This window comes from Syngnathus acus, chromosome 22 (assembly GCF_901709675.1).
Source record: "Syngnathus acus chromosome 22, fSynAcu1.2, whole genome shotgun sequence".
NCBI classification, from domain to species: Eukaryota; Metazoa; Chordata; class Actinopteri; order Syngnathiformes; family Syngnathidae; genus Syngnathus; species Syngnathus acus.
In genome coordinates, this window is record NC_051106.1 from 3,623,584 (window position 1) to 3,650,764 (window position 27,181).

General features: G+C 40.3%; 3 protein-coding genes across 8 annotated transcripts in view; 1 reads left to right on the forward strand and 2 right to left on the reverse strand.

Annotated features, from left to right (window-relative positions):
* Positions 1 to 9: 9 nt before the first annotated feature.
* Positions 10 to 4,374, reverse strand: adss1 (adenylosuccinate synthase 1). Its single transcript, XM_037242527.1, is given in 14 exon segments — positions 10 to 170; positions 257 to 406; positions 490 to 587; positions 692 to 816; positions 1,670 to 1,824; positions 1,903 to 1,959; positions 1,962 to 2,028; positions 2,096 to 2,177; positions 2,256 to 2,363; positions 2,437 to 2,503; positions 2,570 to 2,620; positions 2,871 to 2,933; positions 3,021 to 3,123; positions 4,109 to 4,374. Coding segments are annotated over 14 exon segments (1,368 nt in total). The 5' UTR covers positions 4,298 to 4,374; the 3' UTR covers positions 10 to 117.
* A 142-nt stretch (positions 4,375 to 4,516) lies between these two features.
* inf2 (inverted formin 2) lies at positions 4,517 to 17,968 on the reverse strand. Of its 5 annotated transcripts, XM_037242522.1 has the most exons (24): positions 17,721 to 17,956; positions 13,477 to 13,887; positions 12,650 to 12,765; positions 12,366 to 12,525; positions 11,789 to 11,822; positions 11,542 to 11,683; positions 11,294 to 11,426; positions 10,798 to 11,162; positions 10,500 to 10,761; positions 10,219 to 10,361; positions 10,074 to 10,135; positions 9,606 to 9,708; positions 9,435 to 9,520; positions 9,172 to 9,272; positions 9,033 to 9,103; positions 8,845 to 8,952; positions 8,707 to 8,777; positions 8,504 to 8,624; positions 7,601 to 7,765; positions 7,367 to 7,469; positions 7,108 to 7,260; positions 5,779 to 6,531; positions 5,472 to 5,525; positions 4,517 to 4,925 (listed from the first exon to the last, which is right to left on the reverse strand). In XM_037242522.1, the coding sequence occupies exons 2-23, from the start codon at positions 13,874 to 13,876 to the stop codon at positions 5,473 to 5,475; spliced, it is 3,705 nt and encodes a 1,234-aa protein (XP_037098417.1). In that variant the 5' UTR covers positions 13,877 to 13,887; positions 17,721 to 17,956; the 3' UTR covers positions 4,517 to 4,925; position 5,472. The 5 variants fall into 5 exon arrangements, with proteins under 5 accessions (XP_037098417.1, XP_037098415.1, XP_037098416.1 ...); XM_037242520.1 differs by having other exon boundaries at positions 10,500 to 11,162; XM_037242521.1 differs by lacking the exon at positions 5,472 to 5,525 and having other exon boundaries at positions 10,500 to 11,162; positions 17,721 to 17,957.
* A 2,257-nt stretch (positions 17,969 to 20,225) lies between these two features.
* Positions 20,226 to 27,181, forward strand: part of dnajc17 (DnaJ (Hsp40) homolog, subfamily C, member 17) — a 43,091-nt gene continuing 36,135 nt past the window's right edge. For both annotated transcript variants that reach the window (XR_005096222.1, XM_037240992.1), the window contains exons 1-5: positions 20,226 to 20,437; positions 25,432 to 25,501; positions 26,493 to 26,551; positions 26,635 to 26,722; positions 26,909 to 26,985. Coding sequence is in view for 1 of the 2 variants with exons in the window: in XM_037240992.1 (XP_037096887.1) it covers positions 20,357 to 20,437; positions 25,432 to 25,501; positions 26,493 to 26,551; positions 26,635 to 26,722; positions 26,909 to 26,985 (375 nt within the window). In the remaining variant the exon portion in view is untranslated. The remainder of the gene's footprint in view (positions 20,438 to 25,431; positions 25,502 to 26,492; positions 26,552 to 26,634; positions 26,723 to 26,908; positions 26,986 to 27,181) is intronic.

A 27,181-nucleotide genomic window follows, 5' to 3' on the forward strand; every position in this document is an offset into this window, starting at 1 on the left:
GAAGCAAGCTTTCATTTCTATATTATTTATTAATAACTGGTGACGAGGAGATCGCTTTTAGAGATAAAAATACCACACTATCTGTGCAACTGTGAATGAAGAGCAAGGGTTTCCCATCTAAAACATCTGGATCATGCACTCCCTGGACTTTCCAACACCGACCCACTTGACTGTAGGGAGTGAGAGGGAGAGAGCGTCACAAATATACTCAAAGGCATCAATGAAGGTAAAATGTGAATTTGAAGTTAAAACCTACTGGGAACTCCGATGTGGTTCTCAATGAAGCGGATATAGTTTTGTGCCTTGACTGGGAGGTCACCCCACTTACGGGCTGCAGATGTGTCTGTCTTCCACCCAGGGAAGGTCTCATATTCAACCTCCACTTTATGCAAAACATCCATGTTTGCTAGAATTTAAATAAACACACAATGAATAAAGGCCTACCATGAATGTCACCTGCCCTTTCATCACCTCGTCTCCAAAAATTACCTGGAAAATGTGGAATTCTTTTCCCATTGAGTTTGTAAGCAATTCCTACTTTAATTTCCTCCAACACATCCAGAATGTCAAGTTTTGTCAAAGCGATACTGCAGGGAGGTTGACAGAGTTGAAGGTAAACTTAAGATCATTATGGTTACGACAGGGCAGAAAAACAAAACAAAATAAGCCTGCTCCACATAATAACACTCACGCAGTAAAGCCGTTGATCATGTGTGCGTATCTGACGATAACGAGATCCAACCAGCCGCAACGTCGCTTCCTCCCTGTGGTCACGCCCACCTCATGACCCCTTGTCTGCAGCAGTTCTCCGACTGCCTACAAATAAACAAATACCAATTGAAATAAGAAATATGACGCAGGCTTGAAGAATGGGTTGGCGTATTTGGTAAGTTTATTTACTTGTTACTACTAGCAATAGTATTTAGCATTAGCGAATGTTTTAGCACCACGCACCAGTCACTTAATTGACGAAAGATATTCATGCATTATTTTTTTCTGTCAGAGGAGAAGACGAAGCCCCTCATCTGTTGTGTTGTATTGTGAATTAAGCAGCTATGTTCATATCCTGCAAACTCACATAAGAAACGCAGTGTGTCACCCTGGCCACCCCACCGGAAATGTTCTAGTTCCGCCCCTGCATATTGTTAAATCAATACGTCTCTATGACCGTGTTAGTCAAAACGGTGCATAATTTTCTATGTAAATTTAATAGCGATCCTGCACAGTATCTTGTACTCAATGTACTAATATGGTTCGTGGGTATATGTGTTTACGCAGACAGCAAAGTAACCTGCAACGAAACATTTATACATTATGTCTAATAATTTATTCCCTCAGTAAGTCGTAATAGGAATCAGCTGGTCACACTAAATGTATTCTGAATGTGACCTGTGGCCCTAAATTTATCTCTGTCTGTGACCTGTATAAGGGTAAAGTGTCGGTCAGCCATTTAACGCCTCACATGCAGATGCTGTCATTTGATTCCATTCAAAAGAGAGAGAGGGGGGGGGGGGTCCACACATACCCGTTTTGTAACATTTTAACCAAACCCAAAGGGAAAACTGCCTTGTCTTTTTACTGTGATAATCTTTCTGATACTGTGATCACTAGGGAGAGAAATTGTTGGTATACGTGTTCCCCACTTAAGACAGTGACATCATCATCTTACATTGAGTTGCTCAGTGGGGAAGGCTCCAATTCCCACACGAGTGGTATAGGCCTTAGCTACACCAAACACATCGCCGATATTTAGCGGGGGGATGCCAAGGCCGGTGCATGCCCCGCCCACGGTGCAGTTTGATGACGTCACAAAGGGATATGTACCTAAGGAGAGCATTTATCATTATAATACAATCACAAAAATAATTATTTTCATATAAATAAAAATTTTAAAAATCCTACCAAAGTCAATATCAAGGAGAGCAGCATTGGCCCCTTCAACCAGAATTTCTTTGGGATCCCATGAAGGGCTTCATACATGTAATAGACTCCATCTCTGACCATGGGCCGCAATCTTTCACCGTATTCCTGCACAACAGAGCACAGCTTTCATGTGGGAAGCAGCCCCCAAGAAACCAAATGTTCTCGTCTCTACCCGAAGCTTTTTTCAGTGGTCCTCAACGTCGACTGTCAAGGTTGGATACATGGATTGATACTGGCGGACGAGGTTCACGAATCTGAAGGGGATTCATATAAGCCATAATTGACATGAAGGACATAGGAAGAAAAGAACGAGGTTGACGTTATCGCCGTACTTGCTAGAGAAGTCCTTAAAGTCACCCAAAAGGTCACATACGCGAAGACCCGTGCGTGACGCTTTGCTGGAGTATGCAGGTCCGATGCCCTTCTTGGTTGTTCCAATACTAATATGAAAAAGCGGATGATTGAAACACAGACAAACGAATGGTTGTAGGCAAAAACAGTTTTGATGCTTACTTCTTTCCATCTTGCGCTTGTCTTTCAGTTTCTTGCAATCCGTCGACAACCTGGTGGAAATCAAACACTGAGGAGAGCAGAGAAGTTGATAAAAGCTCCGTAAAAATACAAACAAATGCAAAGCCATACGCACCAAGGTGAGCTCGATCTGAGACAATTAGTCTCTTTTCCCAGCCTTTCAACCCTGATGAGAGAACAGAGTATTATATTTTAAATAAATAAATATTTCGACTTTGAACATTCTGCCATTCCAAAGATAACAATGCCCGATTTTATCGAAAATATATTGTGCCTTCAATTGGCGTCATACTGATAGGTCATATTTTGTTTACATTTTTTCACTTTAAAAAGACGGGCAGAATATCAAAAAATAATAGTATGTTAATTCCAGGACATCTTTGGAAAGGCAGAATTGCTGATTGTGCGAATTCTACCTTTTTTCTCATTTTTGTCGCCCTCCTCAAACAGGCCAGGCAGATGTATGACCACGCCATTACCTGCCAGACCAAAGAGATATCAGAGGTGACACTACAGACGCATTTGTGTTTATGATTTAAAGAAATCGTTTCACTTGCTGTTTTTACCAATGAGTGAGACACTTTTTGGATTGATGATTCCACTGGGGAGAAGGTGGAAGTCGTACTCTTTGCCGTCCACTACCACAGTGTGCCCTGCATTGTTGCCCCCCTGAGAATCAAAGCCGTTATATATATATATTTTTAAATCACCCAAACAAGCAAGTGCATGAAGTTCATATCAAACAAAAGGTTGAACTTTGTGATCGTAACTTATTGATAGCATTCACAATTAGCTCAAAATTTACAGACTGTTTCAACTTTAAGCATCACACTGACTTGAAGACCTTGATCCAACTCAAAAGATGTGGCGTAACCTAAAAGGGTTGCACACAAGACTCAATCTAACAGACAGGTGCACACTTATGCAACCGGTTTATTAAATTATATTATACAATATTTTCCAATGTGCCGAACGATGAGTCTCAGCCTTGGCCCTCCTGTGATTAATTTGCATATTCTCCTCATAGTGTTTTTTCCTTTAGGTGTACTTTAAAAACTAGCCCTTATTATATTTATACATGAATCAATCTACATCCACTGTAAACAACATTAAGGCTATTAATGACCATCCGTGGCCTTTACCACTTCACATAGAGCCTGTCCGGCCTATTTTAATACTCTTGGCTCAGAAGTTGTTGTGGGGCCCAAGTCTGCTCCTCCAATGGCTCAGACCTGGCCTTCTCGTGTATCAAGTCACTCTGAGAATGTGATCTGCTGTACATGCAGTCCACTGCGGGTGTGTGTGTGTGTGTGTGTGTGTGTAGGGGAGGGAGCGTACTTGTGCTCGGAGAGGAGAAAGTACAACATGCAGCGACTGTTGACAGCTTGTCCAGAACTGATTTCTGACCAGTGTTATATCTCACATGCGAGTCATCTGAAGCTGAAACTGTCTAAATGTTATTATAGTAAATCAATGCACGCACAAATAAAACAATGCATTTAAATCAAATCTATTTGGATTGTTGACTTGAACAATCAGAGCAACTTGATTCGTGTTTTTCCCACTGAAATCCAACAAATGCTGGTCGATCTTATAATAATGCACGAATCAAACAGTTCGAATCGTAGTTCAGCTAGAGCCTGATTCGAATTACCTGACATCTGCAGACAACGTCCGCTTCAGTGGCGAGCAGATCGACCACTTTACCTTTGCCCTCGTCGCCCCACTGCGCACCCAAAACAACAGTCGCTTTGTTTCCCACGTCGTTGCGCGCTCGCTTGAGTCCCGTTGCGACGTGCTGGGTCGTGTTTTTATGATCCTTAGCCGACCAACTGAGCGACATGATGGCGCAAGCTTCGGGCTGGCCGTCTCAAGAGGACTAGCTGTCTCCAAGAGGGGGCATTGCCATATCCGTAAGGGTGATGATGTCACAGCCAGACACACCCGCGTGCGACCGTGCGTAATGGTTGTCTTGTGGCGGACTTCAGGACTAGACCTGGAGTCGCGGATTATTTCTTCTACCACAGTCAAGGCTCCTCAAGAGTCACGCAATAAAAACACCTAATGTCCAATTACTTTTATTAAAACAGGTTAAGCATTAAAAGTTACAATACAGTATTATTAAGTGATTTAACATTTTTTAAATATTTCTTGCATCCTTTCTTTACATGAGCATCTCCAAATTTTTAAAGCGCACACACGTTACTTTTACAATACAAAAACATATACCAAGCGCATTGTCCAACTTTTCCAATAACTTCCCAAGAATTTACATAAAGTGACATGTTTACATCCAAAGTGCTGTCAAAGTCGGCCCAGCCTCGGATGACTTTATAAACTCTTCTTGGTCTACAAAACAATCTTCTGTAATCTCACAAAAATATTATTTTCCGTTTTCTGAAGTCCTGCCAGTTCACAACTGCGGTGATATCAACTTTTTCTTTTTCCTCTTGATCTCCTTTTTCTGGAATCTAGTAAAGGGGGGGGGGGGGGGGGAATAATCAAAAGTGAATAGGACAATATTTCTACATTTTAAAAGCAATTCTGATGTAATTAATAGATAATCTACTTTAGGTCATTAACTAGATTAATTTATATTTAGACAACACAGTCAGCAGTTTACAAGAAGCACATGAGACCATCATTAGTGGATTTAAAACAACCCGAGGAGCAGAAGGAATGGACGGAAAAATATGGAAGAGACAATAGTGAAGGCTGTCATGAGAACTTCATTCACAATGACTGGCATAGTCAAGACTGACTGGAATGAGAAAAGTTGCTGCAGAATATATTGATCCATTTTTAGTTAGTAAAGTTTTCATTGTTGTTAAAACACCTTATAGACAAATCAATGACTGCATCATTGAAAGAGCGTGTTAAAAGCTGACGACACAAACAAATGAAATCCAGATCCCAGTCGGAGCAACAAATGTGTTATTTGCCACAAAGTTTGGACGGTGAGTGAGTTATTAGATGATGTTCCTGCTTACAGATTACCATCCCACCGTTTGACCTACCTCACTGCACCACACAGCCCTTTTTAGGTTTAATGTGTCCTGTCCCACTGTTACCTTGTGTTTTAGAGAGTAAGAACGGAAAACAGAGCATTCAAACAAACTGTCCATTGGCAAACACAAGCAAAATCTGTATTCATTGTCTTTAATTAAAAAAAGGCACATCTTGGAAAATTCTCACAATCACCTTCTAAAAATAATACGATATATAAAGTCGAGTGCAGTAAACATAACACCCAAAAAAATCTCCCTCCAAGTAATATCACAAGACTAACATCCCAAAACGTTTTATTTAAGTGAGATGGTTTACCTGAATTCTTCTTTTTGCTGCGTTTAAAGAAGCTTGGCCGTTTATTTGGTTCTGGGTTTAGAGTGGGAGTTTCCTCTTCAAACTCCGATGGCACAGCTTGAGATTTGTTTGCACCCTGGCCGTCGCATTCCAAGATGCTCTCCGTATAAGTTTGCTTGCTTTTGGGGTCTGCATGTGTGCAGCTCACCACCACATCCTTCCCGGATGATTTGACAGCATGCAATTCGAGACTTGCCGCTTTTTCTTCAGCCCCTTCTAAACAAATAGTTTTCCGGTCCTCTTGTGCCTTTGGATTCCCTTCACTCGCAGAAACTGCGAGTTGAACGTTCACAATAATGTCCGCTGGCTCCTTAGGTGTTAACTTCCGAGTTACCTGGCTCGAAGTTTCATCCAACGCATCATCTATCAGGTCAGAATCTGACAAAGAGGTTGGGCTGAGCAGACTGGTCTCGGTTGATTCGACATCTGTGAGGGCACTTGATTGAGGTTCCAGCTCAAGTTTAGTTTGGGGTGCTGTAGGCGTAGTTGAGGTACACTCCTCCTGTAGCGATGTCGGACCTCCCGGGGATGACTTCGAAGCCGATTCCCCCGCCGCTTGCTCCGTATTCGTCGAGGGAGTCTCGTTTGGGGAGCTGAGAAAACCGTTCGCTTCGCCTGTGCTGGCTTGGTGAGCCTTTGTTGGAAGTGTGCTGGGCGCGGAAACGGTGCAAGCCACTTCTGCGGCTTTTTCGCTTGCAGGCTTCACACTTGACCCTAAATGGGGAAAGGTCAAGAGCATTACTGGGACTGCTTAGAAATTACAAAGAGGCATCACAAAACCCAAATGAGACTCCTGCCGAGGTTGAACTGGTAATTAAAGTGAAGGGGGGGGAAAGAAAAAAAAAATCTGTTGTAGCCTGTCCTTGTTGACTCAGGGGGGAAAAAAACTCAGACAAGGTTTCCCAAACAAAAGTTGGTCAGTCTGACCATCAAGTAAAATGTTGAAAGTTACTTTACTGATAGGCAGGCACACATTTATATTTCTTGGCAAAGGACTTTTTGACAGGCCTATTGTAGTGAATTGTCATCTTTAAGTTCTGCCACCACGTGACGAAAGTAAATTTCTAGTATTGGGTCTTTCGATGAAAGTTTGGGAAACCCTGTTGTAACAAAAATATGTGTGTGGCGGGGGACCTTTTGCTTTTGAGGTCATGAGTGACGATGCATGGCAATACATTTCCCAAGCACGTACATATAAAAGCTGAAGGACATTATACGGGCACATGAAAGCAACAAGGCTTTTAGTGACTCAGGAGCGGCGCTTGAACTGCCACAGTCTCTTGTCCTTACCAGGTGGGCAGGTATCCCTACTCATTTCACTATGAGGGAGGCTTTCCAAATCGCACCTTGGCCTGGTCTTTCTTAGGCTGAAACCCTTCCTGATGTCTGCGAGTAGGTGGTCGATTATGCAGCCGTCATCCTGTGGCACAAAGCCTTTCTTGACTGGCGAGGGACAGCGATTATTTATTTAAAAAGAAAAAGAAAAAAAGTCAGGTCAATACTTTTCAAATTACAACTGGGATTTGTAAGTGTTGCAGTCACAACTTACTTATTTTTCCATTCTCTCCCTTCTGTCTCTTGGCTTCCTCGTCTGCCAGTTGCTTCTTTCTCTTCTCAGTTTTGGCTGCCTGCTCTTTCCTCATCTTATTATCCTGCATTTGTGAAGAAAAAAAGAAGTGTCACTCTGCCGAGTACAAATTGTACACACAGTAGCAATTTCGACTTAGGCGGCAACTCAACAAAACGTTTTTCACACTATAAATGACACCAGTATTATCCCGACCTTCAGCGCCTTGATGAAAAGTTCCCGGAAAGTCTTGATTGTTCCGAAAAGCTCTTCAAGCGACAGCTTATTGGCATCTTCACAAAAGTAGACAGCTAGTTCACTCCTCTTCTTGTCAATGTCCACAAATCTTTCACTCAAAGCTTGACACGCCTCCAGATTTTCCTGTAGCACAGAATTGGAGCTTTTGTGACAATGAGACAAGCTTTCACAAAAGGCGGCATCAAAATCAATGCAGTATTTTTCTTTTTTTGCCATTTAGTAGCTCACTGGATTTAAAAATACATCATTCTTTTGAGCCCAAATACTTGTAGGTACTGGAGGGTTCCTGCAAATATATCATCATGTCACAATATTGCTTTCAAGCAGTTATGTCACATCTCCTGTTCAAACAGTTTATAGATTAAAAAACAAAAAACAATACAGAAATAATATTTTGTTTACTACAAAAAGTATGTTGCACCCCTTTTAAGATGCTGCTGAACTACCGTATTTTCCGGACTATAAGGCGCCACCTAAAACTTAAAATTTTCTCAAAAGCGACAGTGCGCCTTATAGTCGTGTGCGCCTTATGTGGACCAAATTCCTAAATTAAACTGGCCCGAAGCATTGTGTCATGAAATCAATCATAAGTGGCCCGCTGAAGACTATGAATCATGAATCAAAAGACTATGGATCATTATTTTGTGATTCTAAAGTAATTTGTTGCGTCTGAAGTTGAAATAAAAAAGATAAATGGAGAATGATTTGATTTACATTAAAAATCTGACATGATAAAGACATATAAAGACAAAGTTTTAAAATGGGCCATTCATTGAAGGTGCGCCTTATAGTCCGGTGCGCCTTATAGTCCGGAAAATATGGTAACATTGGATACTGTTTCCACAACAAAGCAAATCTTACCTCAATAACCTTTGCATATTGCTGCTTCATGTCTTCCGAAGAATTGGAGACTTTCTTCAAAGCCTCATTCAGTCGTTTAAGTAAGCCGTTGGTTTCGGATTGGACAAAATCCAGATTTATCCTGTGGTAGGAGGGATAGTTTGGACTATTTCGCATATTTGTGGGGGTGATAATATGCAAAAATGCGGAAAGATAAATTGTACCCTGCAGCTTTTTGGCAGATTTCAATATCCTCTGGCAATTCCAATAGCTCTGGGTGGCTTACTTCTGCTTCCTTTCAAAAAAGTGTGTTGTTATTCATGAATTTATGCTTTAAGGTAAAAGGTTGATCTTTGCCGTACCTCTAAGATGTGATGAAGCAGCGTAATGCGGCTCTTGTTGGCTTTGGTCTCTGTAAGCTTGAGAAGAGAACTGATTTTGAATCCCTCTGCATTTCCTGTATGGCTTCCCTAGAAGGAGATTTAGGCGATTTAAAAAAAAAAAAAAAAAAGGCCTTCGCTGCGATAAAACCGATATTTGGCACCCTTACGTAATTAAGAAAATTGCCCACGTCAAGGATGAGCCTGCAAAAATTGGGAATGCGCGTGCTTGCCCTGAGAGCTGAGAACCAAAGGTTGGAATTAGTTTTTGGTAAGCCGGATGAGGTTCTTTCGGTAAAGTGCACTTACAGTGACAGGCCTCCTCCAGCAGCTTGACTTTAGGTTGGAGGATTTCCAACACTGATGCAGTCTCCTCACACAACAGCATGCACTCAATCCTCAGCTGATAACTGATGGTAGACAGCAAATTGGAGTTGAAGGTCACATTTTAAAGGCAGAAAAATCCATCTGATGCCATTGAAAAATTTAATGGTCTCCTTTGGCCCATTTTCACAGAGTAACTTACAAAGCAGGCAGCTCACATGTTAGAACAGTTTGGGGAAAGAAGTTACCATTGGACATTGAGGAGCAATGTGAAGAAACGGTCGACATTTGCCAGCTTTTCTTTTTCTCCTTGGAAAGACTTCAAGTTTTCAATCTAGATGACAAAGGCAACATCACGACTCTTGCGAGTGGGCCTCATTGAATGACAGCTATAAGACATTGCGTAGGTATCAACGAACCTCATGTTTCTCTGGCAGGAGCTTCAGGAGCTGTTTTAGCACCTCTACATCAAACCTGGATCTGTCACCTTTCTGAATCATCATCACAAAGTCCTCATTTGAGCTGGACATAGAACATTTGGAAGATTAAGATGGACATGCACAGGCAATCCACTAAGTAGGGCAAAATATTAGCAATACCGCCAAGTATAGATGCAACTATAGATTTTTTAAATAATTGATTAATCTGCCGATGAATCAATAAATTGGATTCAAAATATTAAAATTTCCATTCCTATATAAAAAAAAACCCATTTCAAATACACAGCAAAAAATGCTCAAATGTTATTTAAATAAGATTCAGTTTGGTCCTTAACATGCCAGAAAATAGAATTCCACTTTTTTTTTTTAAAACCACTGAATTGTTGAAACATCGACTGTACAGTTTTATGCGCATAAAACCGATCAACCCAATAATTCGTGTCTCACCATTTGAATTGCTTCAGGAATATGTTTACGTTCAGATTTTTCTTGGAATCCATGAAAGTAATCTAGAAGCAAATAGAAATAAGTTGTCTGAGGAAGTCGGCTGTTTGTTTGGAATACTTCATGGCAGATTGTTGACCGCGCGCACCTCTTTAGGCTCCTTCTTGACAGGAGCAGCTGCCCCCTTGTCTTTGTCTTCGGTCACCGGGAGACAGAACAGCTGCTCGATACTGCCGTAGTCCGGCTCGTAAGAAGGCTCTTTCTGAACTGAAGCCCACATGGAGTGACCATCTGCGTGTGTAAGAGGAAAGGAAGCCATCTTGTCAATTTTAGTTTGCTCTTATTTGAACCCGAATACTTATATTTTAGTATTCAAAATGCATATTTACTATTTTAGAAAAAAACACCCATCTAATTGGCCTTACTCACCAGTGACAGACCTCAGTTTCTGCCAGTTGAGCTTCTTCATCCTCAGCGTGGGACATCGGCTAAACTTTGCGGGTATGCCGCAGCCCAGAGCGTGGCTGCTTTGAGCCACTATCATGCCCGAGGGGGGAGGTGGAGGTGGTGGCGCCATGCCGGGTAAGGCGGGTGGCGGCGGTGGGCCGTTGCTCATACCTGGCAGAGGGGGTGGAGGTGGTGGGGGACCCGTGCCAGAACCGTAAGGTAGTGGTGGCGGTGGTGGTGGAAGCGTCATTCCAGGTAGCGGAGGCGGTGGTGGCGGAAGAGTCATTCCAGGTAGCGGAGGTGGTGGTGGGGGTCCACCAAATCCACCAGGGAGTGGAGGAGGAGGCGCCGGCGGTGGGCACTGAAGAGTCGTATTTGGGGGAAGTGGCGGTGGTGGAGGTGGGCATGGAAGAGAACCTTGGGGTTCAATCATATTCGGAGGAAGCGGCAGTGGAGGGGGATGAGCAAAGAGTGGCTTCTGAGGTGATGCTGAGCATTTCTCCAGCTGCTTTGGGTCTTGCAGACTAGTTTGTGAAGCCTTGTCCACTCTGGCTGGCTGGCCATCCAGTTCGTGACCACCCTTAGACAACTTGCCCTTGGAGAACACCAAACGCTCCATGATCTTTTCAAAAGATCCTATCTCGGCTGGAGTCCAAACAGAAAATAAAATCTTGCTAGAAAATTACACTCAGCAGCAACTAATTGCTATTTTCCAACTCCATCAAACATTAATAAGAAGGCGGCCATTATCGAAGTCATAGTAAATGCTGACTCACAGTCCTGGGCCAGCAGTATGGCTCGGTTAGTGACGGACTCCAGAGCTAGCCAGATATCCGAGCGGCTTGGCCCCAACAGGAGAAGCGTCTGCAGGATGGACAGAAGCTGGAGAGAAGCAGGTGAGCTGCTCACCTAGCAAACATAAACAAAGAGTATCAGTATATTATTTTTTATATATTCACCACCATTGAAGGCTATAGATGTCAAACATCTATGTTCACAATATATCAATGTACACAACTCTTACCTTGTTAAAAAGAGTTGTAAAGACTTCCAGGTGGTTACTCATATCAATCCCGCCATACAGTCGTAAGAGCTCCTCCTCATCTTCAGCCATCGCCTCTTCAAAAGCTTCACATTGAATTATCAAGTCTGCATCCTCCTGTTCTCTGCATGCCACATACATAAATGCATTTTATTAGAAAAAAATAAATAAATGAGAGGCTGATTAATCAAGGGTGGGGGGAAAAAAAAAATGGGGGCTGCATGCTCACCTTAATTTTGGTAGACTATCAAGAACATGGAGCCCTGCAGAGCAACAAACAGCAAGAGTGTCACATCATTTAATTTTTTTTTTTGCATTAAAATCATGTATAGAGGCGAATTAGTGGTAGACAGTGGACAAGGAAGTCTGTCACAGGTGAGGAATTATAAAAGAGGCGTGGCCAATCAAATTGATTGGTCCATAGAGGAGGGTGATCATAATGGAATCAGGTAGGTTTTTTCTTTTTATGTGTGTGTGTTTGTTTGGTCATCTTAGACTCCAAACTGAACGAATATGTTATTATGACTTTAATTTTGTCCGATTAAATTAGGTCAGTATGATTTGAAATATTTTCAATTTAAGATGTAGCAGTGTGTGATATCGTAAATCACAACTGTTGGTCTTAAGCTGAAGAATTTGTCAGACAAAATGACGCCATGCAATGCTTTTCTTAGACACCTGTTGACTAACGCTCCAATAATATCCCGTTGTGTGCTTTGTATTCACTTTGAGCATGCTGCGTCAGCTCACAGGAAAGTGACCTCACTCATTGTGTGATTAATTGTTCAGCGGCAGGCTGCACCAACCGATAAACTCCTTCCTCATCTTATCTCTCTGCCTCAGATCATCGGAGCCGAAAATGAGGGCGTTGATGACACTGAGGAGCGTCGCCATGTATGAAACGTTGTCTGTGGCCTGCAACTCGTTCATGATCACGCTGAAGCGATAGTGACTCGTCTTCACGCCCTGAAGAACAAATCAGAGGAAATTAGTCGACTTCATTTAGGTGTCATGCTTGGGAATGCAACTCGCCACAAGAGGGCGGTATTTTTTATTTTTTTCTGGAGTGGGGAGCATATATTTTTCTTGCCTTGTAGTGTTCCAGAGCATCCAGAGCAAGGCGATGGCCCTCTGTTGAGAACATGCTGAGGGCTGCAAGTAGCTCAAACACCTGCTTCTTCACCATCGTGTTGGAGGTGTCCAAGGCTGTGTGGAACATACACACACATTTAATTAACACAGCAAACAAACGTTCTCAGTGGCACTTCCTTTTTGGGTCAAGACTCACATGGTTTTCGGCAGCGCAATGTGGACTTTGTTATTTGAGGATGTGGCAAAAGATAAACATTCAAAAATTCCAATTTATGGGGAAACTATAAACAGGCTTTTGTGATTCTCTTGCAAATGCTTGTATAATAAACTACACACAAAAAGGGATATTGAGCTTCTTGGTAAAATTTCAGAATCAAATTAAAATACATTGTAACCTTTACAGGTCAACTTAATTTGACTGAGTTGAAAACAAATGTCCTGATGTATGACAAAAACTTTTTCTAATGATTTTTGTGACAATTTTCTTGGGATCTGTTTCAACCGAATGACACAATCTGTAACTCAGTAACTTCAATTTTGGAACATCCTGTTTGTAGTCATCTTGGTCTCATTATTTCAAAATTAACATCATGGTGAAATGTTTGAATTTCACTGAAAAACGAAATGTATTGGTCCATTCCCACTATTGAGAAATTTGTTGTTCAGTTCCTTAGAAAACAGGAAGCAAATTTCATTCATCATGAAATTACAATCATCTGTAAAGGTCATAGTGCATTTTTGAGTTCATCTCAAAATTTCCACCACTACCCCTTTTTCTGAGTTGTGTATGAAGACAAAGATGATGATGTGAATGTTTGTGGTAACCTTGGGAGAGTTTCCGGATGTATCCCTCATTGTCAATGATGAAATGGATTCCAGCCGAAGAGTTCATGACAGCACGGACGCAGTTGATGCAGGTGAGCTGCAGTAGGGCGTCTGCAATGCGGGAGCAACCTCGGCCCGAAAGGCGGTCCAGGGCCTCCAGGAGGAGATCCAGGCCACTCAACTCCAGGAACTGCACCATCCATGTTTGGTTGCTACTGTCCAAGCGCCGTTTCAGGCCAGAATAGTTAACCACAGTGGGAACCTGGAGAAGTTTGATACAGAGCTCCGGATCAGCATTCTCCAAGTTGGCTTCCTGTTGCGTGTCTGAGTCCTGCGATGAGCCCAGGCGACCCCGAACTGCGGCCCATTTCTTCTTTACTTCTGAAATCCCTGTCATCATTGTGAAAGCACCTGTAAAAAAAAAGTCATGTTATGCACTTTGTCCTCCCTTTCCTTCCACATCACCCAGAATTGCATTTATTTTATTTTCCAAACACTGTACTGTTGGTTTATTACACAATCTTCCTGTTTCAGTTCTCACGATTACATTTTAAGTTACAAATTGTAACGTGAAAACTAGGGGAAAAGATTTTGCTTAGTAATCTTATGTCAACCACTTTCACACAACTGCATTTATTTTTTTTGGGTGTGATAAGAAGGAATTGGCAATGACAACACCATTTATATTGATAAAAAATGCCAATTCTAAACATCTTTTATCATATTTATGATCATTTTGTGGTTTCTCCTCAGAATTGAATGGGAACATGCTTGGAACAATACACACAAATAAAAAAAAGCAAGTTAAAGCTATACAGGAAGTTACATAAAAACAAAAATGAATAAACTGACAAACACACGACAATAAAAATATCCAGTATTCTTCTTTCTTTTGGGAAAACTTATCTGTAATTCAATGAATTTGTTTGCACAATGTCACCATCATTCATCATTGGTGAGCAGAACAAAAAAATGAAAGGCCGGATCACGATGGGAAATGAAACAATAGGGAATGACAGCGTTTGCACTCTGTGGGTGACTAAACGACTATGTCAGCAGTCGGGTCGTTTGCAGCAGCCATACACAACATTCCAACTAAATCCTGCATAAAAAAAAAAAACTCCCCGCATGTGCACTGCAGAACACATTTCCATTTACGCCACAAATGATGCTTCATCAGAGACCTTGAAAATTATTACACAGGAGCCACTCTCTGGATGAAGCAGAATGCACACATGCTGCTTTTTGTGGTACAACCACAGATTTCCTCACTTGCCAACTCCCTTTTTCGCCATCCTACCCTCTGGAGAGCTTCTAAAACATTCCCGTACAAGCAGCATACACACTAAGTCCAAAAAAGGGGAAAGCGCTCTGCAAAAAGTCTAAAAATACGTTGTGATATTTGCTAGTTTGGTGTTAAAAGAAAAATAGTTTTCGGCTCTGCTGTGACTTGGCAAAGCAGAATGATGAGCATGTAGAAACACAACGGCTTGGTCTGAGTCACAGTTGGCTACTTTGGGTAGCTCGGAAGGAATGATGGTTTTTGCAGAGGGGCCCATTGTCTTTGCTTGACACTCGAATATCCAACTTCTACAACATGAGATGGTTTTTTGCAAATTGACTTGGCCTCGTGTTTTCATATGATGCACTGCAGCAATAATTCCATTCGAGTCAAAGAGTCAAGGTAAAGTGACGCTTGGCTCTTGCAAAGGAATTCTGTCAGCTCAGGCTGCGCAATTCTGCCGCGTTACCGTGGCAGCCGGCAGAAACACACAATGGACACAACAGACCGTCTCAATGCCATCAATGAATTCTCACTTTCCCACTTTTCGACAAGCGTTGCCTAACAAACCACTGGCTGAATTTAAACATTAGATACCTATTGGAATCAAATATAAGGATGTTTTTTAATTCTGGTTTTCAGTAGGATAGAACTCAGCTACACACACATAATTAAAAACATTTTGCATTTGTTTGATGATCATAAATGTGAAAATATGCATAACAAATGTTTATACACAGCCATGTGTATTCAGTTTTACAGTGGCTCTTCCTGTGATCACATGTCCAGAATAAGCCAATCAAAAACTATATTTACCAGAAAACATTTGAGGAAATTGACGCGTCATGGTTTCCTAAAATGTTCGGAAAGTTGACTCAGAGTTTTTATAACTGGACGGATAGGATGGACCAGTCTATTTGTCCAGAAGCCAAGTGAAACAAGCTTTGACCAAATCCACTGAAATTGGGAAATTTGTAGGATTTTTATTTAATTATAATTATTAGATTACATTATATTGAACTTTTTGTCATACTTCAAAATGTATTAAGTTTATATTTTACACAGTGCACAAACAAATATTCCTTTGGGTGTACCTAATGATGATGAAGTAAACATTGCAAGTAAATGCGTGTCATCTGGGCAATTGTCCAATAATTTGCACACTTTCTTAACTACTCTTTTTATTCCTGAGAAAAGGGTGTGTCTGTGCGTCAAGTATGCTGGGCTACCAAGGAATTTCTCAGGAAGGAAAACTATGCCAGGACAGGAAACCAGATAAACATGCTAGAACGGAAACACGTTCCTCTTTTGAAACGTCTGTTTCACTGAGGATTTTAATTCACAGTAAAAGCAATTCATGTAGAAAACATTATTGGGTGAATAAATGAAAAATATGCTTTTTATTAAGTTGAAAGCCATTTTTTTATGTCTGCCCCAATGGCTCCCACATGCAACTCTGACAGCAGCTGATTCACAGCCTACAGGACAAACCCACTCATGTGTCCTCTGCTCGAGCCTCCTACACAACAGTCCAACTCCACTGTACACTAGATTAACATTTAAGCATGCACACCCACTTCTTCCGTTTATTTGAAACATATGCAGAGCCCAAGATTGCAAATACTGTTCATATTCATTTGAATATTATTATGTAACTACAGTCAGAATCTCAAAAGTCAAAGATGCTACTGCAGCATGATGAGTAAAGATGTGATGAGCATAAAACTAGCAACATCTTTTAGAGGTCCTTTCCGGCCCCAATAAAAGACGATTTGATACGTATCTTGACACATAGGGTATGATACGATTCAAGAATAATATAATATAATAATATATAATATAATAATGTTATATTATTTTTAATTTTAAGTGAAATTATTCAAATTGGTTGGTTTCAGTCGGATTAGGATTTGACACATTTATTAACGTGTAACAACACATCAAAGCGCTAAATTAATTAAATGGAAAAAAAAATCATCAGCAATCTCAAGCCATTTATAACGGGTGTATTTCTCATTAAAGATAATTGGATACGTATCTCAATACATGGGGTGCGATACGATTGAAGTACAGTCTATGTACTGATTTGATTCGTGTGAATCAAATCCGATTTTCCGATTTAAACCGATTTTCGTTTCTATTTATCCCTGTCAGGCATCATCAGAGGGAGATGTAGTTTTACATTTATCACACATTTGTTAACATCTCTTTACACTTTGAATGACAATTTGGAATCTTAATATTAGTAATAATTTTAATGTTTTCTGACATTAATACTTTGAGACTACAATGAATTATTTAACTTTAAAACAGTTTTCCAAATTTGAACAACTTAAAAATCAGATGGCATTACAGCCGGATTCTTTTAACAAAGCGATCCTGACGTAAACTGAAAAAGTACTTTTAGACGAATATTCACGTTTCATGCACGGTTTAAAAGCTCACGTCGCAGAGTTAAAAACATCTGGATCTTATTAAAATGATACCTACCCTTCCCATCTCTCCTATTTTTGGCAGCAACGTGCATGCAAGAGCTCTTTGTGCTACGCCCTATTAAAATAGTTCACTTTATTAAAAGTGAACAAGGTTTGTTAACACATAATTAAAACCGAATTAACCTGTATACACACAAGAAATCCATGCAAACAAAACGTGATCCAGATAAAAGTGTACTTTGGCAACTGGACACGTTTTTCCATTCCTTGCAGCCTTACTCCTCTCCAAACCAGTTTAAGGGTAAACAGTCCAATCCAATACGGACATCGGCCACACAATTCCTAACCAAATGAGCCACTGTCTGCATTAGTGACTGCAACATGCTGGATTAAAACCAAGCAACACAAAGCCGGACTTTGGGGTGCGCCTTTGCAGAGGACTTGGACTGTTGTCCCGTATCTTAGACAGCAACGATTTGACATGACATCTTCTGTTGCATAATTGAAGATGCGCAATGATGTCTTACCTGGTTTTCTTCTATAAATACACTTGGAGTGATCGCGTCCTTGTGTGTGTTCAGATGGGAGAGGCACCAGATGTCAAACACACTCCGGTTTACATCGTCAAAGAAGAAGCATGGATCTCCACAAATTAAGGCATTAAGGCAGTGGTAGGTCGACCCGAGTGGGTGTGTGTATGCGCGTTTGTGTGGCTTTTAATCGTCACGGCCCTGCGCTCTCTCTCGCTCACTTGTTTAAAAGAGTGACGTCAACGTAGAAGTAAACGCGAGGCTCCGATTTCCGCTCGTGCCTTTCGCAATAAAGGTTTGACGACGTCTCCTGCATTACTGGCGAATAAACGTGATTAAACGGCACAATATGGGTTTAGTGCCTTGATAAAGCCTGATTGGGAATAAGTAGTACGATGCTAAAACTAGGTATGCAAGATAACGAACGGTTAAACGTCACGGACTTTATTGTTAGCACTGTGTTGTCTTCAGCCACGTCCTGCGGAGCGTGCAGAATTCCAAAAAGACAACAACAACAAAATGACTGCGACAACAAAGCTCTTCTTTAAGCGCAGTTTTGCAGGCGCCGTGTTATTTTGAAGTAGTTCCCCACCCTAACCCAATGCAATTTTTTTAATTTTCTTGCGGTTCCTGAAGCTGTCCGCAGCCGTCAGTAGTGCGCCCTCCTCCCTCACACTAATCTCCATCCCAGAGGGTGGAGCCGAACTCGTGCAGACCATTTGACCCATTCCTCAAAAACGAAACAATTTGATGGTTAGTCACAGACCTTCGAAATCTACAAAACAATGATTTTTATATTGGCCTTGCTCAGCACTCTGAATAAACCCCTGGTCTAGACCGATCTTGTCTGAAGAAAAATAAACAAGATGTTTCGTAATTTAAATTAAATCTGCCAAGGCCCAAGGGACCATGCCAAGCCAGTATGTTTGCATTTCCCCGTTGACAACAGTGAAGATAAGCAAGCTGCGATGAAGTGGGAAAGTTATTGTTAAAAGTGGGAGTGTGATCAAGACTGTGGTTTTGCACATTGCACAAACAAAACAACTATACCCATGATATTTCATTTTAATCTGTCAATCACTAGTTTTCTGAAGCGATTGTCCTAATTGAAATCTGAGTGGCACCTTGATTAATTGCATTTAAAGTTATTTTCTTGTGCAGGAGTTTTGAACCATGCTTGAATGCTATTTTTTATGCAAGACATTTACTTTGAAAACAAAAATACAGTATGTGGTTATTCTTTGTTTGCTTCAAATCCTTTTTTTTTTTAGTATAGTGGATTTTTTTGCATGCGTTGAAAAATATTTGATCCAAGATGAAATGTATTAAAACATGTATTTTGCATGTATGCAAATACTTTGTCCATATTTTCCCCTGGTAGGACTTGTGAAAAATTGTGGCCCCTTCCAGCATTTAAATTGCCCATCCCAGTCCTAGTTATTGATGAAAGATTTTAAAATTAGGCAAAATACAAATGTATTAGCGGAACATAAAAAATATATTGATAATTTTCAGCGGTCCACAATGACATAAAACTATGATTGAAGATGCTCTACATTGAAGATGCTTTCCCTGCAGGGAAAATAATTGTTTTATTGTGTAGCTGGAGCCTACAGTGTTATCACAGTGAGAGTTTGTCCATCTGGAGGAACAAGGGGCCATTATTAGAAAGCACTGATAAAACAAAGAGTAAACAAACGATTGCTGCAATTCAGCTCTATGCATCATTTTATATTGTATCTGCAAACACTGTTAAGTTAACATTTCTTTTAAGATGAGACAACTGTTCCACCTTGTGTAAACTTGGGACTGTCCTGACAATGTACGAGTATAAACATTTAAGTACACATAGACTTAAACAAAAATGCATGGAGACCAAATAATTTTATTCTAAAAGTGTCTTTTTGTGTCACTAATAAAAGGATACAGTATATTGATGATGGATGCAGGCGATCACAAATTATGTCAATCTTTATAAAGGCAATGTGAGACATTTGACTTTATTCGGTAAATGCATGAGATTCTTCATGGCATTTCATTTGCCAAGTAGCTTTTAGAACAGACATGCTTGTCCAACCCGAGTCAGGGCATGTTTGCTGATTCAGATCAGGACAGATCCTGCTGCTTACAGGAAATGTTGCAATAATGGATTGGCTTGGTCATTAAGTGGAGTGATCAGAGTTCCACAGAATTGCAGAAGAACAAAAGTCGATTTTCACTCGTATTAAATCCCTGATTAAAATGATTGTGAAAAAACGTAGTTCTTGATATCTCGTGATTTCAGACTAATCTCCTGTACAATAAAGAATATTACTTTGGCTGTATATGCGTGATTGTATTTATATAATTTTTATTTACACGGGTCTAGGAGTGAGTATTAACGCCTTACAGACTGGGTTAGTGTGGAGTTTTCACGTCTCATTTTCTCGTTTTTATGAAATATGTAACTCAATGGCGCTTGAAGCGAAGAAGCACATAAAAAACAACATTTCCCAGAATGATTTGCGCCGGGTATTGCGTCATTAAAAAGCGCCGACCACAACTATTTACGTTTGAGCAGCCGGACGTTGTTTTCACAGCATTTTCTTGAATTTTGCGGCATTAGTAACATTAGAAACTTACGGTGAGAAGAAATGTCTTCAAAGGCAAAGGATATTCTGCAGCTGGACCTTTATGGTTTGCTTGAGATTAAAAACACTGCTACAGCAAAGGAGGTACGTAAACTCGTTTACCGCTTGATACGATTGACTAAAGGGGGTCTATGTGTACAAATAATGATGACGTATTATTTGCAGAGTATTTATAGAGGCTTTGCAGCTGACGTCATCAAGCTACCCACATTAGCTTGGCGGCCATCATGGCGGTCAACTTTTCAGTGCCGGTCAACGACTCACACACGCTTTCTTGTTATATCTGCTGCTATTTGAGCTTAAGAATGCCGGATACCTGCTGTGCTGTTGGATGTAGCAATAGACGAGGCGATAAACCAAATCTTAGCTTCTATAGATTTCCGGCGAACATGAAAAAACGTGATAAATGGATCGCGGATATTCGTCGTGAACGATGGAAACCTACGATTTACACAAGGATATGCAATGAGGACTTCATATCAGGTATGTAAACAAACTATTCACCCCTGATTTGTTTCACAAAATGTGAAATAATACAATATGGGATGATACAAATATGATTGTTGAAAATGCTGGGTGCATTTTTAGAAAGGCAGCAAGAGCAGCAAGGCAGGGAATGGGATGATTTCTTCAGTTCACCCCCCCGTTTTTATTTTGTGTTTATTTTTTCATGATGCTTGAAAACGTTATCAATGTAAATATTGAATTATATTTATTGGTTAAGTTTTCAAGACAATCAGATGTGGCATCATGCAAAAATAAACAAATAATAAAAATGGTAGCAACTTGAACAGACAGGTACAGTATCTGAATGATTTCACTCTATTCAGTTTTTTAATATGTCAAGTTATGAAATGCCATTACAAAACAAATCGACGAGGTAATTATAAATATCTGGATATGAGCGTTCAGGCAGGTCGGCTGTTGCAAAATGCTCGGGCGATTTTAGCATGCTTCTCGGTAAAAGGTACGGATCCGTTGTGCCAACAAGGTTCAACTTCTCTCTGTGACGATTCTTGGAGTCTTCATCCAAATGCCTAACTTCGTTGGATAGCAAATCAGCCATAATTCGGAAGAAATCGGTGAAAACGTAGCGCAGAAATCAGACAATCCATACAAACACGTAGGAACGAGCTGACTAGTTGACCGCCAAGATGGCGGCATAACACAAAATCACGTGATAAAACCACGTGACTGCAAAGCCTCTATTTACCTATCAACTTGGAAAATTTTACGTGAATAAAGAAAGAATCAGCATAGCATATCTGATGTCTCTAAGCAGCAAATAATGAAGCATCAAAATGTTTTTAGCGTTCTCTGACATATATGTTGTCTCCCCCCCGTGTTGACAATTGTTTATAAAGAGTAATCAAGAAAGAAGATGAGGTCTAAAGAACAATACGACCCCAAAATAATACACCAAACGCTGTCTGTATCGCGTGTAGTTGATTCAAAAGGCCGCTAGGTGGAGACGCTGCACCAGTTTTCATGGTTCATAAAAATGACTCGAAAGGGAGAAAACATGATTGACGTGATCTTCAATTTTACCCTGAAGTTAGCTCCATATATGAATATCAGTGCAAATATGTGGACATCATTCTCCACTGTGTACTAATTAAATGATACTAATTGCCTTCGTCTCAGATCAAAGTCAAAAGTCAAAGTCTGCTTTATTGTCAATTTCTTCACATGCCAAGACACATAAAGAAATCGAAATTACGTTCCCACTATCCCACGGTGACAAGATATAGTACACAATATACATACAAGTAAACAACAACAAAATAAAAACAAGAAGGCACAAACAATGAATAAATAAGAGTGATGAATAAATAATAAATAAACAAATAACATAAATAAGAGGAGCAAAAATGAGATAACTTGGGTCCATTTTCCTCTTTATTCTATTTTACATTGCAAAGCGGCTGATCATTATATAGTCAGCTCCTTGGTGAGCACCTTCCATCCATGCATCCAAAATCTAAAATCCACAAGCAAGATGGCAAATCAACAGTGCTGCCAGAATACAGTCAATTACTTAATTGGAAAAAAGTTTTGTCTTTTACAGAGGGTAATGCTGCAAGAACTTAGTGGTGGTTTCGGCACCAGAAATAAGATTCTAAAACACAGTAGACTGGTTCTGTGAGGTCTGTTGATTGCTGTGAGCGATGGGACATTTTTGTGGCCTGTACATTTAGTCTGTGGGGGGCTTCGATGAAGACAGATGTCAGCTGATGGGCAGTTATTTGGATCACTGCTGTTATGTTGTTTATCACAAAGAAGGGAAGCGGCTCATCTCAGATCACATTTCTGTGGACTTTTTGCATTCTTCATCTTCTGCTTCCATTTTGTTGTCACTTCCGATGAATGCTGCGGTAGCTGGCACGTTTGAGTCTATGATTGGCTAGTGTTATTATAATAGTGGGGGGCACATATGTACATATTATACTTTGTGTGCACGTATATAAGAAAAACATTAGATCTCAATGACCTCAAAGAAGATTTAACCTTTCACTGATTACTTGGTGAGACAAAGTCAATAGGCAAGACGCCACACAATACTCAGTGGATGAAAACAAATTACACATCCTGTATAAATGCCAGGTTTTGGTGGGACAAAAAATATGACCAAGATAAATTATCAAACATGTCCCACGAATAATGTGATCTATGACTTGTATTGACTTGTACTGGAAAAAAAAAGTCTCTTTTTGAGAGGGGATGTGAAAAACAAACAATTGAGATCATGTGGTTGCAAAAGTGTGCACACCTTTTTATAATTGGAGTTGGAGCTGTTCAGAATCTACCAGCCACATTCAAACTCATGTTATATGGGAGCCACCATATCTTGTGGTGTGTTTTAAATATAGCAATACCTGTTGTGTTGCAGTTGACAGACAGGCTACATGCTCAGAAGATGGATTTGCAAACTAAGACCATCTGACATAACTTATTATTTGCAATAGACTCACTTGAGCCTGTTTTATAGAAGCCTTTTCCCCTCCATTTCATTGAGCACGATTATAACATACTTTATGTTCTCCCTCCTTATGTACACTTCCTCCACAGCCCATTTTCAGCACATATAATTGATGTTTAGTTTTCCCCCGAGCAGCAGATGTACTCATAAAAAAACTTAAGTGGTGCTACAAAAATATTAGAGGCCGCAATTGATTTAAAGCAGAGTTTTGCTGAAAAAAAAAAGTGTGGTCCTGACCCAAATAAGAAATTTGGTGATATCGCCATGACATTGACATATACTGTACTTGAATTAAGAACACAGCAGACTTATTTATTAGATACTACGTAAAGCCACGACTCGTGTTTTATGACCGAAGCTTGTTTGCATAGTGATTATAACTGACAATGACACTTTCTCCTTGAGTCCCCTACTGTTTTTGTTTCAAGAAACCCAACTATTTCTCCCACAAAAACCAAGTTATTCATCTTGTTCCTCTTAGTCGTGTCAGTTGTCAGCCTGCCTATGAATACAAAAGCAGCCATGGGAGTTGTCAATGGCATAAACAGACAATATACATTTGGATTATTAGTATTGTATTGTCTCTTTAGGAGTATTTTTCCCCTTTTGTGTCTTTATTTCCTTCTGGTTTCGGGGCATAGCAGACATTTTTCTCACCAAGTCCGACTCATAACATTTGCTGGCTTTCCAACTAAAGTTTGAAGTTCAACAGAATTTCAAATCGCCCAAAATGACACCAAAAAATCTTTTTTGTTGAATTGTGACGTGAGCCAATGATGATGATGATGTGCAACGTAGCTGCTCCGTGCCAGACGACAATACTGATGAGTCAAGTAGTCAAACAGCTCAGCTTGTCCTAACATTGTTAAACATCAACATTGTTCAACATCTGCTGACTTTACAGCATATCAATGGACATGTTGTTTATCTTGTCTACGTGCTGCAGATGACAAACGTGATAAATAGAGTTTGAATTTGGAAATCTGCACTTTTTAACTTAAAAAAAAAAAAAAGTGTACTGTATAAAATTTCACATCATCATCATCCCTTTCCTCAATGTTTCTTTCTTGTTCTCAAAATTGTTTTAATGTGATCAAAAAATTAAAATAGTGAAGCCTTTCAATCATTTAATGAGTGATTTAAAAAATCTGCCTTCTTCCTAATTGCTCACTTCTTCATTGCTTGAATGTCAATGAATTGCAATTTGTTCCAATTTGAAATTTTACAACGCGGAAAAAAGGAAGAAAAGGCAGAAAGAGGCAAAAAAGAGAGAAAGTCGGCTTCGAGCAACGCTAAGCGTGTGTATGGCACCTTTCCCCAGCTTTGCGTGTCAATTTGAAGCCGTGTCAAGTCTTTGCCAAGCACCAAGGCGAAAGGCTTCCTAATGATGACTGGTCTCTCCTTGAGCTGTTTATTGTTTGAAGTGTACATGAAACAAAATGGAGTGAGAAGACTAGATTTGTGGTTCTTACCACACGCCCCCAAGTAAAGTCAGCACGAGAAGAAAAGCAGCACGTTCATGCCAGTGGGCCAAGGTACTTGTTGCAAATGACTAATGAGAGGTGCTTCATTTGACCTGTAACGAATTGGCAGGAGACTGATTTATGCTGAAAGGAGCTATCGGAACATAATGCAGAACAGAGACAAAGCTGCCTGAGTATAATTATAACTTGTGCAAAGAAAAACAAATGACATATTTTTATACAGGAAGCTCCAGAGTGTCTCATCGACTACTCGCTCTTAACCAACTGATCCTAAAGCGTGTTCTTACATGGATTAAATTTTCAGATGTATATTACAAACCCAAACTTTCATGGGTAGTTTACTGTAGCATGTGCTGCCCAAGTTCCTTTCCACGAATGTGTCAGAATGACAAAAAACAGAATCCGCTCAGGTGTTGATTTCATCCAAAGAAAACAGACCTTGATTTTAAGTTAAACACAGACTATTGGGAAAGATAGAATTTTATTTTTACTTTTGCCAAAACCTGTGCCAAAGGGTAGTGTTTTTTTTTTTTTTTTTTGTGTTCTGTCGAACATGTCCAACATGTGACGTACATACTGTACTTTTTTTTTTTTTGTGTCTTGTCTTCACTTAGATCAAAAAAGCCTATCGACAGAAAGCTTTGAAATGCCATCCGGACAAGAACCCCGACAATCCAAAAGCAGGTAAGTTTAAATGTTCAATATCCGTAAAAATCAATTTAAGATCTATTTCGTTGTCAATGGATCCAGTCAAATTACATCCGTTTTTTTTTTTTTTTGCTTTCTTGGATCGTCTAACAGGCGCTCGCTAACCAGCAGATGTATAATCACGCAAGGAAATCTGTGTATACCTTTTTTTTTTGTCAGGCGGTGAAAAAGGCACCTTGGAAAAAAAGACTAGCCAGTGTTTCATGGGAGGTTTATGTGGCTTTTGGATGGCTCAGATAATTCTTGATTATGTCATTTGGGAGAAAGAGGGAAATTGGTGGGCTTGGGGGTTGAGATGGATAATGTAAAAGCAGGGGGTCGGTTTCCCAGAAATGGAAAAGAAGCGGTTTGGAGGGCCCCAACATTTGAACCCACACATGGACAGACTTTGTCCCAATCGCACGAGATGGGAAGGTTGCGTCAAAGGGTCACGTTTTTTTTTTTTCTCTCGTGACAGCTCAAACTACCTCTCAGTCGGATTTCATTGTCGCTTGTTACGTTTAGGTAATCTGACCTCTGCTGGCAGGATGATCTCCACAGCCTTCTGTTAGTTCAAATTTGCCAATCCCTACTGGGAGTAACCATACTGGCCTGCCAGGCTTCCCATAAGAGAATGATTAAGTTTGGCTGGTATAGTGCAGTAGTGTTGCATGATAGGGAGCACTTGTGGTCTTTTTGTATGCTTTTGTGTGTGTGTGGGATGACAACTGAGGCGGTGGGGAACATTGCGTGGTAGCGATGATTGCGGCGTTGGCCCCTCTCGGCGCACTAATCAAAGACATTGGAGCTGGTGCAGTGTTACAGGCTTGTCACTGGAGATAATGTGACTGTCTTGGCACTCGTCATCAAGCGCCATGCATCAAAAATGCAAATTGAGCAGTTTGATTTTTATGAAAGAAACACATCATGTGGGTTTCAATTTCAATTATTATTATTTTTTTTTGCTTTTCTCTGTGCTTTGCTCTAGCGGAGCTCTTTCACCAATTGTCTCAGGCTCTGGAGGTGCTGACCGATGCTGCTGCCAAGGTAGGAGCCCCCCCCTCCTTCCTGTAGGCCCTTGCGATATGCAAAAAAATCATTTATCCTAACATTCACAATGGTATTTTCAGGCCGCCTATGACAAGATTTGTGCGGCCAAAAAACAAGCGGAAGAACGGAACCGCAAACTTGATGACAAGAGAAAGAAGATTAAGCTTGGTAGGTGCCCTGTAAATGATTCATAATTTTTTATTTTTTTTTAAAGTATCATATATTATACAGTCCCTTCCAAAGGAGAGATCAATTGCTTTGTTTTGGTTTCAGATCAAAAGATGAATATGAATTTGAGATTTACAGATTCTATACATGTAGAGGGCTGACTTCCTATACCTCTGCGCTTCACAGATCTTGAGGCAAGAGAGCGACAAGCAGAAGTCCAGACCCAAGACGAAGTGCAAATTACAAGAACACTTGAAGAAGAGGTGAGGCAATGACTAGTTCATGTTAAGGATACATTCCGGTCCTCTGCATTTGAAGAAAAAAAAAAACCACTCAGGAGTTTACTTGAGTAGTTTTCATTCTGTTCAATTTCTTGATTCTTATTGAGCTGAAAACTTGCCAAGTTTGGGGCTGTAAACAGATGCTCCATCTTTTCATCGCATAGCATAATTGTGTGTA

Bases quoted from the DNA above. Each gene is read 5' to 3' on its own strand.
- inf2 (XM_037242520.1), bottom strand. From the start codon at position 13,876: ATGATGACAGGGATTTCAGAAGTAAAGAAGAAATGGGCCGCAGTTCGG. The intron at 12,766-13,476 runs GTTACCACAAAC...TGTTCCACACAG, and splicing joins CATCCGGAAACTCTCCCAAG to CCTTGGACACCTCCAACACG. The intron at 7,766-8,503 runs GTAAGATTTGCT...TCTGTGCTACAG, and splicing joins AATATGCAAAGGTTATTGAG to GAAAATCTGGAGGCGTGTCA.